The sequence below is a fragment of the Salminus brasiliensis genome, chromosome 2, assembly GCF_030463535.1.
Source record: "Salminus brasiliensis chromosome 2, fSalBra1.hap2, whole genome shotgun sequence".
NCBI lineage: Eukaryota > Metazoa > Chordata > Actinopteri > Characiformes > Bryconidae > Salminus > Salminus brasiliensis.
The window spans coordinates 39,536,329-39,555,384 of record NC_132879.1 but is presented as its reverse complement, the minus strand read 5'-3'; the positions used below and the strand labels follow the sequence as shown (position 1 = coordinate 39,555,384).

Below are 19,056 nucleotides of genomic sequence, written 5' to 3'. Positions count from 1 at the left end.
CAGACCTGCAGTAGCCCCCAAACAGACCCTGAGAATAATACTGCCTAGCTAGTTAGCTTGCTATGCTCAACTAGCTACGGCCAGAAGAGTCCTCTAGATACAGACGGACTTACAGACTAGACCGGTGAACCCTGAGTACCCAAGATTAGCTGAGTAGCCTGAGTGCATTGGATTTACTAAGAGTAATTCTCAGCTACCGGCAGCTGACACTAGCCCTACTTAAATACACCAGATACACACCCACAGGTGTAACACATTAACCAAACGATGAACAGACACATGACAAACACAACCTAAAACCAAGATGGCGACGATGGGTGTCAACACAAGAGTCCTTTTCAACATAAAAGTCCAGAGCATAACTAAACATGACATGACTTTGAAGGAGGAGTTCTTGATCGCCTGTGAGCCGCGGCCCAAGACCGCCCCTGGGGCGGGCGCGGCAGCGCGGGCGTGACAATTGTAATTATTTTTTTCAATTTTTGACTTTCTTCATCTTCCAGTTGCTTTTTTTACATTGTGGCAAAAATGATGAATGGACCCATAGAAATGTTACAAAGGATTTGTAATAAATATTTTCCTTTACAGTTTCCAGCGGTGACATGCATGATCGGTTCTGAAGGGTATGGTGTCTGGCACACAGCATCTTCAAGATGAGTATACTGCATAAGGTGTTGTGTGTGTATAGAAGATTCACAAGTGATTATAAGCATGCAAAATAATGAATATGGTATTAATATTTAATGTGAAAATGAATTTGTGAAATTGATCACAAAAAACATTTATTTAATTTTCAACAATTTTTTTTATTATCCTTGATGTGGAAAGCTGTGGATCACAAGTTCAGGTACACAATTCTTACTTTGAATAATAAGACCCCCATGATCTATAATATGTATTCAATAATATATTATAATAAAGTCCTGCATAGAAACCTGAGTGTCCTGTTTATAAAGCAGTATAACAACAGTGGCATACAGTACATGAAAAACTCATGTTAACTGCATCAAGATTTAAATGTCATCATAATAACGTCACAATGTTCAGCTAAAGTGCTACACAGTGTAAATCTTTGTGCAATTAAAATAGTTAACATTTAAGACAGCCTATTTCTGCTACAGCTTCAGCAGATAATGCAGGACGACTCTGATTTGGAACGATTTGGGGTAGAAGGTCTGGTAGATGCATATGTGGGTGCATAATATGACATTGATGCTGCTGTGGTCTTAGGTGTATATGTTGCTGCAGGTGTGGTCTGATGTACAGATCTTGGTGTGGGGGTGGGCTTGTATGTAGATGTTGCTGCAGTTGTGTACTGGTATGTAGACGCTGGTGCAGTTGTGGGCCAGACAGAAGTAGCTGTTGTTGCAGCTGCAGATGGCCGAGCTGTTTGAGTATAAGATGCTCTGTTAACTGCAGCAGGGTAATGGTAAGTTGGTGAACTAGAGTAAGATGTATGTGCCTCTCTGTACTGAATCAGATACTCCGGATAGATCTGATGCTTCTCAAACACTACAAATATGGATGGGTTACGGATATCATTCACACAGCTGTCATAGAAGACGGTATCTCCTCCATCTTTGGAAGGAGGCCGGACATAGCTGGAGTTGCCGACAGTGTAGTCTCCCACCAGAATCTGACAGACAAACATGTTTCGAACTGTGGAGTCTCCAGTGTAGCTGTGGGAGTACTTTGCATCCTTGGCGAAATAACTTCCTGAGGTAAGAGAAATGTTGATCTTGGTTTAGAATGTATTGGGCAACATTTTAAAACTGCAGTATACAATGTACAGTTGTAATCAGACGTTTATATACACTCATCATGGACATGAATGTCATTGCAATATCAAGCTTTCAGTGATTGCTTTGAATTGTTATTTTCTGGGGCAGAATGAATGTATTAAAAGGAAATAAAGATAGAATGAAGCATAAATACAGCATTCATGTCCATTATGAGTCCATGTAAACATCCCACCACAAGTATATATACATCCCAGGTGGAACAACTGCCTAATGAATCTCTCTTGCTGTAACATGGGGTATTTAAATCCTGTTAATGGCACAACCAAACAGACTGTTAATAGTTATGCATTATCAGCCTATTTCTCTTCAAAATCCAATCACCATGGACCGTCAATATTGACCAGAAATTTCTGACCAATTTTTCAGGCTCCAATTTCAACAACATGAATAGTCAAAGCACAATGTCACAATGCTGTTCCAACTTTACAAACATCTGAAAAATGAAGAAGCTGTTCACACTTTGCATTATGATGTGCTTTATGTCTAGATTAAATCTGCATCAGTTTGCATGGGTTCCATTTACATTTTTACTAAAATGTGTCATGAGATGAGATCTAAATTTACTGCACATCAACACATAAAACATACATTTAGTCCCCAATAATATACCTATCTATTATCTCTTACTACCAGTGTATCACTCTATATTACATATAACAGATGTAAACAATGTAATCAGTTGCACAGCACATGCTGTAATTGACTATAAAAACGTCACTGTTACTATTAAATCTGTAAAAGGTTAAGTACATTATATAAATATATATAACTATATAAATATATTTTGGCAAACCTTTCCCATAGGCTGTGCCATGTGTTCCACAGATTCTCCAGTCAAAGTTATTTAGGCAGATGGCATCTATGTGCTTGGGATCTGTTCCATGAAACAATTTTCTCTCTCCAACATTTCTCCCCGCATTGTTTTTCTTCATAACATCTTTCTGCCTGTAAGGACAACCCAAACCAAATGCACCACAATAGAATGAGCACAATTTCTACTGAAATAACTTTCACACTGGTGAACAGGATTTGAACCAAAATAGTTGACTTTTGTTGGAGTACTCAAATAACCTCATCGAAACACCCAGAAATACACTTGTGTGTAATACAGCTGTGATTTGTCAGCATTCTCACAGCACAGTAACATGTACTGCAACAGAGAGCATGGAAACATACCACTGAAAAACTTCCCACAGGGCTTTGTTTTGAATTCTCTCTATCTGGAGAATGGTAAAACCATGCAAGGTGGCACTGAACATGTTCTGGATCTCCTTGTATTCTACAGAAGTGCTCTGCAGCTGCACTCTCTGTGTAAAAACAGGAAATTAATGAGTTTAGTAGTACTACTTAGTAGTAGTAGTAGTTAAGTTAATGAAGGCACAGTAGCTTAGAAAAGTGTTACTTTATTTACGTAAAACTTAATGCTCAAACGAAAGACTATATAAAAAAAGAAGCAAATGAACAAAACTGAGATATAAACCATTTTTGCTGATGTGCTTAACACAAACACACCTTGTAGCCAGTCTCAGGTGTCAGTGCCTTATCCCAGTGGCTTGGTAGAGTTTTAAAACTGATCTGCCTCTTGCTGAGAACAAGAACGACACATTTCCAGTGTTTACCAGTTTGATTCACTTTGGGCTAAAGGGACTTACATCACTTTATTGTCAAAATTCTCTTTTAAATGTCAAAACATCTTCAATCTTCTTACCTTGTTTTGATTGTTTGCGCATCTACCGATGACACAAATACAGGCCGGCGCCTCACAAGCTTCTTGGTCCCATAGTTCTTGTTGGTCTGTATCATATCTGAACCATATCATATCTTTCTTAATTTCAACCATAAACACCTATGCTATAAGCATTTGCTTTATTTGTCAGCTTTTCTGCACATATGTTGCTGTTACTGTTGCATTGATCTTAACCAGCAATGACTGCTGAAGAGAACATTATTTTGCAAATGATCTCTGTATGAACATGCTGTATGTGGTAACATGGTGATCAACTCTTTAGGTAAAGAAACAACTGTGCAAGAACATCCATGTGTCAGAGTGAGCTACAAACTATGTATTATTATACTGTTACTGTTATACTTTGTGGCAATTAACAATGTTTCCCATGCCTCATGATATATACTGTATATCTGTATACTGTGTTACCAGAAATACTGCATCTAAGAATTATAAGCAATTGTGTATGCATCATCATGGAGTAAATACAGACTAGCTTCATTAACTGTAAAGATTATTTACATTCTGATAAACAGTGTTTTATGGTACCTCGGAAGCTGAGCGTATATGATTGTGAGCCAGCAGTAAAGTCCACTACTGCTTTGTTGTCTTGTATATATTTCTGCTCCAGGTCCTCACTGGTGATGGAAGCTGTGTTGTGGCCTCCACTCTGAAAAGCAAAGACATATGATGGAACAGGTGATTCTGAACTCCATTCTATAAAACACCTTCATTATATATGCTTACACCCCCATTGGTTGCACTCTAACAGCATTGTTGACATTTCTTTAGGGTCTTCTAAGAAACTGATACATGATATGTAAAGCTACTATATGGAAAGTATTTATATGTAAGAAAAGCCTTAGAGTAAACACAAAAGAACACAAACAATCCAAAGTGATTTAATGTGTGAGCTTAACTATTTTGTTCAAGTTTTCTCCAGTTACCATCCAATAAATAGTACTAAGTGAACAGATAAGGCAGCAACCAAACTCTTCTAACTGTGTTTTTCTAATGTTGACATTTACTGTAATGGTATTTTTACAGTCAAAACTGCTAACACAGCAGTTTTTACAATTGTTGTCATTGCCCAAGACTTTCGCACAGTACTATGTATGTCCACATTAATCGTTTGTTTCATCTTGTAAAATGACCCATGTTTACGTTAAGGGGAAACGTGACCTCTGGCAACAAAGAAAAAATTACAAGGGACTCACATCTATATGTCCACACCTACACTTAATCTGAACCTAATCTTAACACTTATTCTAAACCTTTATTCTAACCTTAACCACACTCAACTGATGAATCCATACTATTTCTCTAGTACGTTTGGTCCATTAAAACATTCATAAATAGCAGGAATTTCTTCGACACAATCTCCTGTTTTATCACTTGTTCTTCATCCATGTGTTTGTGTTCGCTACTAGAGGATGGACAGAAATAGGACCAAATAGGCTGTATTTTTGAACTGAAACAATCAACCTATATGATCATATTTCTATGTGAGACAATGTTGTTATTTATTGCTATCTTTTGCTGGCACTGAACCCCAATTAATATCTTAACACTGTAACTTACTGCTGATGCGTACTGGATCCAGTTCCCAAACTCATCCTCCCAATACCAGGTCCAGGTGGTGGTGAGGATGAAGTGGGGTTGGACAACTGAGGAGACTGTAGAGAGACGCCTCACGGTGTAAGATCCACGGGTCATTGTATCGAAATACACTGGATCAGGGCCAGAGCTTTAACAAAGAGCAAATTATGATTTTTTTTACCTCAGGGTCTGAGTCTTGAAAATGTATAGGATAAATTGATTTCTCAGCAATTTTGCAGCATGTTTTAAATCTTAAAGGTACAGTAACAGCATAGCTGAGTAATATAAGTACAGGTTGCAAAACACACAGAGAATGGAAAGGTGGATACACTTTTACATATTTTATACTCAAGCTTGTGGACTCCCAACACAAGTATTATCACCGTTGTGTCGGTTAACTGGCTGAGAATGAGTCTAACCAATGCTACTATTGTGTGTTAAACGGGAGAGAGACGTTTAGGCGGTGTAGTTATGGAAATTAGATTGGTATGAGATAGATAAGTCCAGTATTGGTTAGCCACGTTACCTTAGCATCTCCCTTTCTATACTATACTAACACACTAACATGTTGTGGCTGATCAACAGCATTTGGAGTAAGTAATAGTAATAAATCAGATTTTCCCCCAAACTATTCCTTTAAAGTATTGTGTGAGGTTTAACAGTCCAAACGCATCCTACCTGTATGTCTTTGCTGGGTTGCAGTAATCTTTTTCAATCTCTTCATTGTTAGGAAGAGCTGCCCAGGCATCCCCATTTTTAAACTCCCACTTGTAGGGCAGTTTTGAGTGCTCCCTTATACACCTATCTGCAGGAAAGTAAATATTAAGATCTGATTATGAACTTATTTTTTGAGAGATTTTATCATCCATTTTGAATTCAAACATGAACTTTTTAAAAAAAAGTTTACATTCTATTCAGACCATAATTTAAAAAATAGATGTTGGACTTACCACTATGCTTGCAGCTTCCTTTGACAAAGTACATGCAGATCTCTTTTTTTTCTGGGGAAACAGAAAGAGGTGTAATTTTTCATTCAATGAGATTAAACCTAGAATCATGTAAAGGTCAGCTACATTCCAAAATCTAGAGCTTAACTGGGAAACTACCCTCTCTATAATCATATAAAAAGGGCAGTGATTCCTGTATGACATATTCCATAGAGATGGTATTCAATATAGCTGCTACAAAAAATCCTCATATTTATCATGTTTTCAAAACCTGTACATAAATAAATCAGTGAGATGTTAACAAAGTCATTGTGACTGATTTGATGTGAAATGTGTTTTTTTGTTTTTAGAGAGAAAATACAGTGATGATGATAGGACCTTGGGGTCTCTGTGTCTTCAAAGCAAGTGTATTTTACTCACAATTCACATCCACTAGTGAACCTACAAGTGATGAGTTTTAATAATATTAACCTTACTGTCCTTTCTGACATGCATTCACTTAAAAATACATTATGTCTAAAATCTTTTTGTAGAATCATGTCTTAGACATCAGGCGGTACTTTGAGGTTTCTCTAGATCAAAATCTTTCACACTGGAAAACACTTTTATTGACTTTGTTGACATCTTAACCATTTCATTATTTTGGATATTTAGTTAAATTAGTATGTAGAATTCCCATTCAAGCAAAAAGCTTGTTTTGCATGCATGATGCACTTTACATAGGCACTGTTTACTTTGAAATCTAAAAACTCACTGGAAAGCAAACTGATTATCATGCCAGGTTCATCATACAGACTGGCACATAAGGACACAAAGCTCTTAAATTTGGTAATACTACAGATAAAATAGGTTGGTTACTGTCAATAAGTTGGTGACAGTGGCAAGAAAAAACTTCCTCAGAACGAGAAGAAGAAAGCTTAAGAGGAACCAAGACTCCAAAGGGGATCCTTTCCTGATCGACACCGGACAACAAAACAAATATCAGCAAAAGCATAGAATACGGAAATAACTAATGCATACACAGTAATTAAACAAATAAATAAATAAACAGAAGTGGGGCTATGTCACAAACTTACTTAAACTTAACTACTAAAAACAGATATTAACATTAGAAGTCTCATCACTGGGAATGAAAGTTAGAGCTATTGTAGTTATGTCACTTGCCTACCATGGCAGTAGCTAGCCTGTTAGGCTGAGATTTTTTGAGTTTAAGCTTTTTTTGTTGTTTTTCCAAAACTTCACTGTTCTATTTGGATGCCGTTAGTAGTCTTCACTTGGCGAAAGTTGTTCCTGTTGTCAGTGGACACATGCATTTAGTAAAGGATGTTGGGTAAAGTGCCTGTTGGGTTTAGGTTGTCACACATAGCTGGTCAGTCTCGCTGTTTTGTCTCACCACTATTTCTGCATTTGAATCTACTTTCCACTATTAATAACCTGTCAGAAACTCTTAGGTTGAATATGAAAACACATTAATAAAAATGTTTTAAGGGTACTCTAATTAAAATACAGAATAATAAGGGCTTACTGATTCAGAGTGCACTCAGAAACAGCTTGCATGCTCACTCATGAACAATTTTACAAATTTTACTATGTGCAGTGTAAACATGCATGCAATGTTGCACCTCTGGCAGCGTTTAAACCAGTAAGAAAATATTCTGTCAATTTCCAGTCAATTTCTAATCTGCCAGCAGTATGTGCTCTAGGGAGCTTGCAGAAAAAGGCAAATAGTCAGGTTTTTTTTGCCGTTGCTCTAAGAGCCTTGGTATACTTGCTTTTTCAGGATGCAAACTCATGTGCGATATGCTACACTACATAGCTCACTGTATCAACATTTACACTTGATGCCAAACTTGTGAATATTACAGAGCCCATCCTGGCTCCCACTTGTTTAGGAACAGCCTCATAATTTAATAAGATGGAAGCTAATAAATAGACTGTAACTTTACCTGCTGAGTACTGAGGAGCTCTGGAGTTTGAACTCACACTGGCTCTCTGCTCTGCGTTAATATTAGCATTGGCTGATGCCTGCTGTGGTTGGCTAGAGCCTTTGTTGGTTCTCTGCCAACTGTTTCGAGGTGGTCTGTTTTTGTTCTGGCTCCTTAAGACTTCAATGTGAGCGTACACATCCTTCATACATGGCAGGAGCTCATGGGGCACACCCCTCTCCTGCAGTGTTCTCAGAGGATGAGGCTCATAGAAGTCGTGTGAGCGTGGACACTGGCACGGCTCTCTGAGGTATTTCTCACAGATGTGCAGCCTCTTACAGTTGTCACCATCCTGACATCGCCCGTACGGACCTGTGCCATTGTTGTAGGAATGGCACACCTGAGTGAGAAAGAAACAGAGAGATGATAACACCTGAGAGTTTACATCAGTGCTCCTAGAGAGCTACATTCCCACAGACCTTAGATCCAACCCCACCTGATACATCAATTTACTAGTCTTGATTGGCTGAATGGGAAATGTTATATTTGAGTTGGAGTTAAAACTTGCAAAAAGGTCTCTAACACAGATGTAGTCGACCAGACAAGACAGAAAATTGGCATCTTGGAGACAGCACTGGAGCTATTAGGCTATTATAGGTGACAAACACTAGATGTCAATAGTCACTCAAATTGTTAAAGACTTTTCTTAGCCCACTCAAACCAGATCCAGGTCATCATTACCGTTGTGCAGACTAGTCAGTGTGGTTTAGGATACAATATGATGTACTGTGGGCTATAAAAATGCACTTTACAGTGGCTAGCATTTTAGATCAACGTGGTGCTGACTTTGGAGCCCCTTCGTGTCGTGTGAAATGTGTTTTGAAATGAAGCGTCTAATGTAATCTGTTTACAGTGTGTGCAGAATTATTAGGCAAGTTGTATTTGAGAGGATTCTTTTTATTATTGAACAACTATGTTCTCAATCAACCCAAAAGACTCACATCAAAGCTTAATATTTTTGGAAGTTGGAGTGGGTTTTTTTTTTAGATTTGGCTATCTTAGGAGGATATCTATTTGTGCAGGTAACTATTACTGTGCAGAATTATTAGGCAACTTAATAAAAAACAAATACAGTGGGGAAAAAAAATATTTAGTCAGTCACCAATTGTGCAAGTTCTCCCACTTAAAAAGATGATAGAGGCCTGTAATTGACATCATAGGTAGACCTCAACTATGAGAGGGGAAAAATAATCAGAATAAGGGGAAAAAATCAGAAAATCACATTGTCTGATTTTTAAAGAATTTATTAGCAAATAATAGTGGAAAATTCATCTCAAAGTTCATCTCAATATGTTGTTATATATCCTTTGTTGGCAATGACAGAGGTCAAACGTTTTCTGTAAGTCTTCACAAGGTTGGCACACACCGTTGCTGGTAAGTCAAGTCAAGTGGGTTTTATTGTCATTTCAACTACATACAGAGTACACAGTGAAATGAAACAACGTTCCTCCAGGACCATGGTGCAACATAGACAGTGCATACAAGACACAAGTGCAACACAAACAAACAAGTGCGGACAGACAACACAACACAGTACAGACCAGAGAATAATAAATAATTGCCGGTAGTGTGCAAATTGTGCAATGTGTAATAAATAGAGTCCAGTGAGGTAGTAAAGTTATTAGTGCAATGCTTTGTGCAAAAATGCTTCCCCTTTTTTCCTGGGGTAAATGGTTGGAGAGAGAGAGAGAGAGAGAGAGAGAGAGGGAGAGTGTACATGTACCAGAAAGATATCAGTTCAGAAGTTGAGTTGTGTTGAGGAGTCTGATGGCTTGGGGGAAGAAGCCGTTGCAGAGTCTGGTCGTGTTGGACCGGATGCTGTGGTACCTTCTTCCTGATGGCAGGAGGGAGAACAGTCTGTGTGAAGGGTGGGTGGAGTCATCCACAATGCTGGTTGGCCCATTCCTCCATGCAGATCTCCTCTAGAGCAGTGATGTTTTGGGGCTGTCGGCGGGCAACACGGACTTTCAACTCCCTCCAAAGGTTTTCTATGGGGTTGAGATCTGGAGACTGGCTAGGCCACTCCAGGACCTTAAAATGCTTCTTACGAAGCCACTTCTTTGTTGCCCTGGCATTGTGCTTGGGATCATTGTCATGCTAAAAGACCCAGCCATGTTTCATCTTCAATGCCCTTGCTGATGGAAGGAGGTTTGCACTCAAAATCTCACAATACATAGCCACATTCATTCTTTCATGTACACTGACCTGTCGCCCTGGTCCCTTTGCAGAGAAACAGCCCCAAAGCATGCTTCACAGTTGGTATGGTGTTCTTTGGATGCAACTCAGCATTCGCTCTCCTCCAAACACAACGAGTTGTGTTTGTACCAAACAGTTCTACTTTGGTTTCATCTGACCATAAGACATTCTCTTCGGAACATCCAAATGCTCTCTAGCAAACTTCAGACACGCCCGGATATGTACTGGCTTAAGCAGGGGAACACGTCTGGCACTGCAAGATCTGAGTCCCTGACGGCGTAGTGTGTTACTGACGGTAGCCTTTGTAACGTTGGTCCCAGCTTTCTGCAGGTCATTCATTAGGTCCCCCCCGTGTGGTTCTGGGATTTTTGCTCACTGTTCTTGTGATCATTTTGACCCAACGGGCTGAGATCTTGCGTGGAGCCCCTGATCAAGGGAGATTAGCAGTGGTCTTGTAGGTCTCCCATTTTCTGATTATTGCTCCCACAGTAGATTTCTTCACACAAGCTGCTTGCCTATTGCAGATTCAGTCTTCCCAGCCTGGTGCAGGTCTACAATTTTGTTTCTGGAGTCCTTCGACAGCTCTTTGGTCTTCCCCATAGTGGAGTTTGGAGTGTGACTGTTTGAGGTTGTGGGCAGGTGTCTTTTATACTGTTAACGAGTTCAAACAGGTGCCATTAATACAGGTAATGAGTGGAGGACAGAGAAGCCTCTTAAAGAAGAAGTTACAGGTCTGTGACAGCCAGAAATCTTGCTTGTTTGTAGGTGACCAAATACTTATTTTCCACCATTATTTCCAAATAAATTCTTTAAAAATCAGACAATGTGGTTTTCTGATTTTTTTTCTGATTTTGTCTCTCATAGTAGAGGTCTACCTATGATGTCAATTGCAGGCCTCTCTCATTTTTTAAGTGGGAGAACTTTTGGACAATTGGTGACTGACTAAATACTTTTTTCCCCACTGTATATACCCATCTCACTTGTTTATTTTCACCAGGTAAACCAATATAACACAAAATTTAGAAATAAACATTTCTGACATTCAAAAACAAAACCAAAAACAAATCAGTGACCAATATAGCCACCTTTCTTTACAATGACACTCAAAAGCCTTCCATCCATAGATACTGTCAGCTGCTTGATCTGTTTACGATCAACATTGCGTGCAGCAGACACCACAGCCTCCCAGACACTCAGAGAGGTGTACTGTTTTTCCTCCCTGTAGATCTCACATTTTATGAGGGACCACAGGTTCTCTATGGGGTTCAGATCAGGTAAACAAGGGGGCCATGTCATCATTGTTTCTTCTATTAGACCCTTACTGGCCAGCCACGCTGTGGAGTATTTGGATGCATGTGATGGAGCATTGTCCTGCATGAAAATCATGTTTTTCTTGAACGATACCGACTTCTTTCTGTACCACTGCTTGAAGAAGGTGTCTTCCAGAAACTGGCAGTAGGTCTGGGAGTTGAGCTTCACTCCATCCTCAACCCGAAAAGGTCCCACAAGTTCATCTTTGATGATACCAGCCCATACCAGTACCCCACCTCCACCTTGCTGGCGTCTGAGTCGGAGTGGAGCTCTCTTCCCTTTACTGATCCAGCCTCGGGCCCATCCATCTGGCCCATCAAGAGTCACTCGCATTTCATCAGTCCATAAAACCTTAGAAAAATCAGTCTTAAGATATTTCTTGGCCCAGTCTTGACATTTTATCTTATGTTTCTTGTTCAAAGGTGGTCGTTTTTCAGCCTTCCTTACCTTGGCCATGTCCCTGAGTATCGCACACCTTGTGCTTTTTGATACTCCAGTAACGTTGCAGCTCTGAAATATGGCAAAACTGGTGGCAAATGGCATCTTCGCAGCTTCACACTTGATTTTCCTCAATTCATGGGCACTTATTTTGCAGCTTTTTTTTCCAACACATTTCTTGCGACCCTGTTGGCTATTTGCCATTAAACGCTTGATTGTTTGGCGATCGCGCTTCAAAAGTTTGGCAATTTCAAGACTGCTGCATCCCTCTGCAAGACATCTCACAATTTTTGACTTTTCAGAGTCCGTCAAATCTCTCTTCTGACCCATTTTGCCGAAAGGAAAGGAAGTTGCCTAATAATTAAGCACACCTTATATAGGGTGTTGATGTCATTAGACCACACCCCTTATCATTACAGAGATGCACATCACCTGATTTACTTGATTGATAGTTGGCTTTCAAGCCTATAGAGCTTGGAGTAGGACAACATGTATAAAAAGGATGATGTGATCAAAATACTCATTTGCCTAATAATTCTGCACACAGTGTATAAGTGCATATGCCTGTGTGACATCCATGCTCACAAAAAGAAATTCAGTAAAATACTAAATGTCTAAAATGGCTGCTACTGGCCACACAGTGAAGTTTTGTTCATTTTTACCTTTCACAGTAACCCATGTTGTGTCCTAAAGATTGGGTATTTCTAAAGAGCTCACTGAATTTCAGCTCGGTGTTGTAATAGGATGCCACCGTGGCAACAAGTAACTCTATGAAATTTCTTCCCTTCAACTGTAAGTCGTATTATTAAAGAGTGGAGGCGCTTAGGTACCACAACAACTCAGAACACGTAAAGTTACAGTGGACGAGTCTGGGTTTAAAGAATGTCAGGAAAATGTTTGAATGAACTGTGCCAGCTATGAAGTCTAACTTTATTTTTCAAGGGCTGGCCTATAGGCCTCTTAGTTTTAGTGAGGGGAACTCTTAATGCTTCAGTGTACCAAGACATTTTGGACATGTTCTGTGCTTTTTTTGCTGCAGACCACGAACAGTGGAACAGCAGAAATGCCAAACGTATTACATATTTTTAACGGTATACTGAGTTGTAGTGTATTAGTTTTAAAAGCAATAATCATTTCCACCTTGTTGCTGGGGCTTTTTCCCATGCCAAATCACTTCCTTAGAAGCATACAACATGCAAGTTAGAACAGTTCAGAATGGCTGTTCAAAAAGTGTACCCCAAGCTGAACATTTAAAGAAAGCTAATTATGACTGAGAAGTATGATTGAAGTGAAGGTGTATGATGTTTACAGGAGGTAGGAGGCTGGTGTCACTCTGGAGAAGAAGGATGCAAAGCTCTCTCTTGTCCAACTGGCTCAAGCCGTTATTCAGCAGGACGTGGCTGTTCTGTTCTGAGTGCAGGTCATGGCAAAATCGGCATCTTCGCCTGCAGAGCAATACAAGTTATTTTAGGAGTTATTTTGACAGTGTTTAATTTTGAAAGATGTCACTGTTGTATCTCCAGACTGGTTGCTTTGCAGAAGGAGAAAACATTCTGAAAGGTTTACGATGGGATGTCATATGATGGGAGAAGAAAGTATGGCTGTAAGAGTGAGGACATGGTACAGCAGACACAAAGAACGACTGTAAGAGGGAGGGAACTTAGACTGGAGTTCTGCTACTATGCCCCCCCCCCCAACCACACACACATAATAAATGGAGCCGTGCCTGAGATAAGAGTAAATTAAGGGCAAGAGAGAGTGGTGGTGGGGTGTGGAAACTTTGTCATGTGACATGGTAGGTAGAGATATTAAGTTTATAGCATGTCAGATTGAGAAGTGGAGGAGCATGCAACTGAGTAAATACAATAAGCTAAGCTAAGACAAATAACCATAATTTGAAAGTGTTTTTATTCCACCTGGCATTAGTCTACTCTTAAGAGTAATAAGAGTATAAGAATAAGACTAACAAGTTTTCAAATAAAAATAAAGTTTAGACCAGAGAACATGCCACAGCGACAAGACACGTACATTATAACACGGTCTCTGGCACACTTTATCCACCTTTATCTCAACAGTCCAGCTGATCTTGATGAAAGAACCAGCAGTGAAATCATGAACATGTGGTTCACAGTTATTCACGAGCCCTGTGAACATAGGACTGGAGATCATTTAGAGCATTTCTCTGACGCAACAGAAGAACTTCAATTCTGTTCATGGTTTTTGAGTGGTGATTCCACAGGTTTTAGGAATCACTGTCAAATATATCACTCATATGCCATATATCAACTTTCACAACCTGCTCCAGCAAATGAAGCTCGAGTAGGGCAGTACTATGGCTAGTTTACAAAAATCTTTGCATTTGTCTGTGCATATACAGTAATATGCAAATGTCTGGAACCCTAAACCTGTTAAAAAGTCTTGTTTCTAAGTAAAACAAATTACAAAGTTACACATCCTCAACCTCAAGCAGTTTTTATTTTTCTTCTGAATTAAACATATTTAAATGTATATGAAAAGTGTCATAACCATTGTTTATGCCTCATCTGATTTCATGTGTATTATTGTTTTCATTCAATATGGTCAATTAAGCAAATAAACAGTAATTGTGCACTAAATGTGCATAAGTGTGTTCTCTGTAGAGGACAAACGTCATATGAACAGGGGTGGTCAGACTTCTGCATTACTGTAAAATAACAAGTAGGATTTGTACAGTGAAAACAAGTAATGTCAGAAGTAGTCAGTAGTAGTAGTATTCAATAATGTGGTTAAATGGGTTAAATTGTGAATAATTCTCAGTTTCAATAGATCCTTAACAGAAAACCAAAGCTTTATTGAACATATTGAACTTCCTATCTGAAATGTAGGCCGAAGACGGTAGACCTATGGCCTGATACCTAGTCTAATCTCACCATGAACACAGAGACGAGCCTTTTACAAACAGGAACACGTTCCTCGTTCACGGACGCTAACCTCGACTGTATCTCACCGTGTCCTTACCTTCCTCTGCTGAAAGGACAGTCCCCAAACAGGAAAAATTTACACAGGTGTAAATTCGTGCAGCCACAGCAGTCCTTTGCTCTGCACAGCTTCACTGGGCTTTTAGCGACGACGGTTTTCTGTCCGTTGAGAAAAACGGTAACCAGCGATTCACTGTCTTCTATAATGCTCTCAACGCTGTCGCCGAACATCAGAGAAACGGGATTGTTTCTGAACTGGGGTATCAGCTCGTCGTAGCTCATAGCTCCGTTTCGAGCACATATCAGCTTCATACAGTCAGACTCCGTCATGTTGGAAGTTGAAGTTAGATCTGGTTGCTTTCAGACTTACATGGAGTACAAGAGCACTACTGACGAAAGGAAAACGAAACCTAACCATGAGGACTGGGAAGGGTAAACAGCGCTGTTGCCATGTTGGCAAAATCCCTCATTTTCGGGTGAATTGTAGAATTGTTTTTTTGTTGTTGTTGTTGTTGTTGTTTTTTTGTCTTAATGTGACATAAAGGAAAAGAGTAATATTTTTATTCAGTATCAGTAGCTAATGTCAAATGAAATACAATATGAAAAGTAATATTAATATATATATATACTGCGATTTTGTGAAAAAATCACAAGTGTCTATGGTTCTTTGGATCGTCTAAGTCATGCGTAATGTTGCCAAAATTCAGTATGTATTTACCGCTATTTATTTTATTTTATATGATCATTTTATGTTCTTATTGCACATACACTACCAGTTGTAACCAGCAGGTGGATGATAGTATAACAACAACAACAACAACAACAATAATAATAATAATAATAATAATAATCATCATCATCATCATCATAAAAATAATAAAAATAATAAAGGTTTCTTGCTTTACGGGAATTTGACCGGTGTCTGAATTTCCGTTCCAGTCAATTGCATGTATTGGCTGCAGCACTGTTGATGCGAGGGATGGAGGATCATGATATACGGAGAAAGTAAGGATGTAATTTATGTATGTATGTAGTTTATAATAATGCTCACCCTGTGTTTATTGCAGCTGTTGTAAGCAGCAAACAGGTTCATCATTCAAAAATGCCTCAAATATTAAATATGTTTTGCCCCTAAAATCTAGGAAAATGCCCATAATAATATGTTGTTGAACGTTGATAAATCAATGTGAATGAATGGCCCTACCACACTAATAAATCAGCTAACACTTTTCACTTGACTTTACTCTCTGATTATGATTTGATTTGATTGTTGGCCAAAAAAGAGTCATGCCAAACCCTGTATCGATTTTTAACTTTTTGACAATCTTCAAGTTGTTCTTGATATTGTGTTAGAATGTCTTAAAGAGTGGAGCAATAGAAATGCCCCAAAATGACTCGACAGTGATAAAAATACCCAAGACCTGTTTAACAACACCTGAAACAGAATGTAAGGCATGAGGAAGACCCACATTAAGGCTGTTTCCACTTCGTCATACTGAAGCAGGTGTAATCACTTATGCCAAATGTACACAGACACATCCTGACAGGCATTATTAATGACTAGTTATTGCTAACAAACAGAGCTTCTTGTTTGCACCTTATGGGCTGCATACGTTTTGCCCTCTTTCGGACCCCAGGCCACTAGAGGGCTCCATTTATAAACCTTTCGAACCAATCTATTTTTCAATAGAGAGCTTGGAGTCCTGGACGTTGCAAAGTAGCTATTACAAAAGTATTTAAAGATCCGTATGGTACATGCAAGTCAAATTCATTATTTTTAAGTTTATTTAATTAGAAAATTCTTTTATTGTTTTTCAAGACATTTGGAATTTTATTTTGTGACTCCCAAGTGTTGCTCTCATCATTTGGATACTGTGAGTTAGGTCCCCAATACCATCTGTGGTTGGAAGTCCAAGAAAGTTCACAAGATCACAAATGTTGCACTTGCTTGCCCAGATTTTATAATCAGATTAACTTCACCAAAACTAAACAATTTCTAAACATAGACTGTAATCATTCCAGTTATGTAACACATGTTTTTTTTTTTTTTTTTGGAATCTGCTGACACGCATTCTTGAATTGCTTTTCTTATGTTGAAACTATACTGTGTTTTGAACACTGGTATAGTGATCACTAGCAACTTTTCGACACTGGTATGCTGGTCAACCAGCACTAGCATCAGACCAGCATAAACCAGCTTCCACCAGCATTGAATTCATTTCCTGTAGAATTTCTTTTTTAATAAGACAGAAACTCAGTTTCATAAAAGAATTCCTAAATGTTAAGATGTATACCTTAAAATAGTGTACCCTATGCCTGCTATTACAATATGTGAGTATAAATCCTTTCAAAATGACTACTAGTAGGATGTTATTGTCACACTGTGATCTCAATCCAACGGAACATAAGATTATCAAAGAATAGAAAATGCTGAATTACATATTTAACCACTCTTTCTTCTCTCAGTGGCCAAGAGAGAAGGCAACCACTTTTTGCTGAAACAAAATGCCAGATCTCTGATGTCAATTTTTAATAATAAAGTATTTTCTTTGGTTTATACAACATTTTCTTAACAGTATTGAACATGTCGCCATACCAAAGCTTATTTAAATGTCTTAATAGTCAGTGTTCTCTTGAAGACTGTGTACTATTACTTTTGGCTTACTGTCACCAGGACGCTAATGAACAGCTGCCCTTACCACCGCCTTACTACTAATAATATGATCATCATTTCTCCTGAGCTGCCATCAGTGATAGTGTAAAAGTGGCTTTCTAGCAACAATGCACCGTTTTCAGGTTTTTACTGTTTTAAAAAAGTCGATTAAGCAACCTTTCACTCTAGAGTGTCAAGAGTGTGCAACGGCTTGAATTCCCAGTTTCTTTTCCATACATGCTGGGAAGACAAGATATTTGTGGGTAAATGCTGGCCTGGGAGCAGTGTTGTGGGTGCAGTACAGCATGGTAATACGCCGTGTGAACCATCAGGCTGATCCAGATACAGCTTTAAAGAGGCTACTGACTTAACCACGCCCACAAACGCTGCACACGACGCGTAACTTTCCCCCACCCGTATTGCGACAAGGCCCGCCCCCATGCGCTAGGATTGGCCAACTGCTTGTGAATGTCAATCAACAGCCAATCGCAGCGCAGGAGACGAGGCACTACGAGCCTGCAGAGGTGGGGAGAGGAGTCTGAAACTATACAAAAGTAAGTGTTACTACTGTGAAATAATGACTCAAGTATTAAAAATCTTATTTTAAACTCATGTAGCATAAAGAAATTCTAAATTAAGCAGGAGTGGGTCTTTATCTTATCACTTTTTCCGTTTGTAGGTTTTAGTTTTTGTTTCTTCTTGTTTTCTTTAGTGGCTACATGTAAGTAACAAAACAGCTTTCGTTTACACAACGACATTTGCATTTACAAGCTTTTAACTTTGGAAGAAAAATTTATTTACATTTGAACAGACTCACTGTACGGTAAATAATAAATTAATGTCTATGTAGTATAGTCAGAGTGGGAGGGTAATTAATGGGTGGTACTGGCACTGAGACATATATGGGACCTTATTGTTACAGCCCACCTTAATCTCCCATGGGTCACATTTAGGCCCCATGTGCAGTGTACATCCCAGATGAGGCCCATGCCTAACCCCCCTGGTCCCATCACTGACTCTGGTGGGCAGTTATATGTGGGACCAACATGGAAGCAGAGGACAAAACATTCTGTTTCCCAGTTGGGCTACCCATACGGGAACCATATGGACATGTAAAACACTGGCAGATTCACTTTATGTAAAAAAATAAAATAATAATAATAAAAAAGTACAGCTAAACTGTGCAAAAATGAATGTCTGAGCATAGTATCTCACATTGTAAGCTTGCTCAATTTGGATGTTTGGAGCTGAAAGTACACTTTAGTGACCGCACATATAGCCATATTACTATGGTCCGCACATATTACTATGGTCAGTTGGCCAATTCAGGCGCAGGAGGCGGGACCTGTCTCAATACAGGTAGAAAAAACAACACAGCAGCTCAAACACAAACAGTCTTATTTCCTGAGTCGGGTTTCCCTTTAAGGGGGCTGCGCCTCACT

At 39.0% G+C, this 19,056-nt stretch overlaps 1 protein-coding gene and 1 long non-coding RNA gene across 2 annotated transcripts; one reads left to right on the top strand and one right to left on the bottom strand.

The window, feature by feature from the left end:
- Nucleotides 1-781: 781 nt before the first annotated feature.
- LOC140549227 (protein mono-ADP-ribosyltransferase PARP12-like) lies at nucleotides 782-15,342 on the bottom strand. The gene is made up of 12 exons (XM_072672649.1): nucleotides 15,002-15,342; nucleotides 13,314-13,449; nucleotides 8,021-8,399; nucleotides 6,078-6,128; nucleotides 5,806-5,932; nucleotides 5,110-5,275; nucleotides 4,078-4,198; nucleotides 3,511-3,607; nucleotides 3,315-3,387; nucleotides 2,979-3,109; nucleotides 2,596-2,747; nucleotides 782-1,716 (listed from the first exon to the last, which is right to left on the bottom strand). The coding sequence occupies exons 1-12, from the start codon at nucleotides 15,289-15,291 to the stop codon at nucleotides 1,124-1,126; spliced, it is 2,316 nt and encodes a 771-aa protein (XP_072528750.1). The 5' UTR covers nucleotides 15,292-15,342; the 3' UTR covers nucleotides 782-1,123.
- LOC140549229 (uncharacterized) lies at nucleotides 3,452-15,966 on the top strand. The gene is made up of 3 exons (XR_011978967.1): nucleotides 3,452-4,227; nucleotides 15,326-15,437; nucleotides 15,901-15,966. It is a non-coding gene; the product is annotated as an uncharacterized lncRNA (long non-coding RNA).
- The last annotated feature ends 3,090 nt before the right edge of the window (nucleotides 15,967-19,056 follow it).

What these genes read in the sequence shown, in the direction of transcription:
- LOC140549227 (XM_072672649.1), bottom strand. Translation starts at nt 15,291, where the DNA reads ATGACGGAGTCTGACTGTATGAAGCTGATATGTGCTCGAAACGGAGCT. An exon ending in AGCTCCTCAGTACTCAGCAG is followed by an intron (nt 6,129 to 8,020) that starts GTAAAGTTACAG and finishes CTGTTTCCCCAG; the next exon opens with AAAAAAAAGAGATCTGCATG. An exon ending in CACCTGAGACTGGCTACAAG is followed by an intron (nt 3,110 to 3,314) that starts GTGTGTTTGTGT and finishes GTTTTTACACAG; the next exon opens with AGAGTGCAGCTGCAGAGCAC.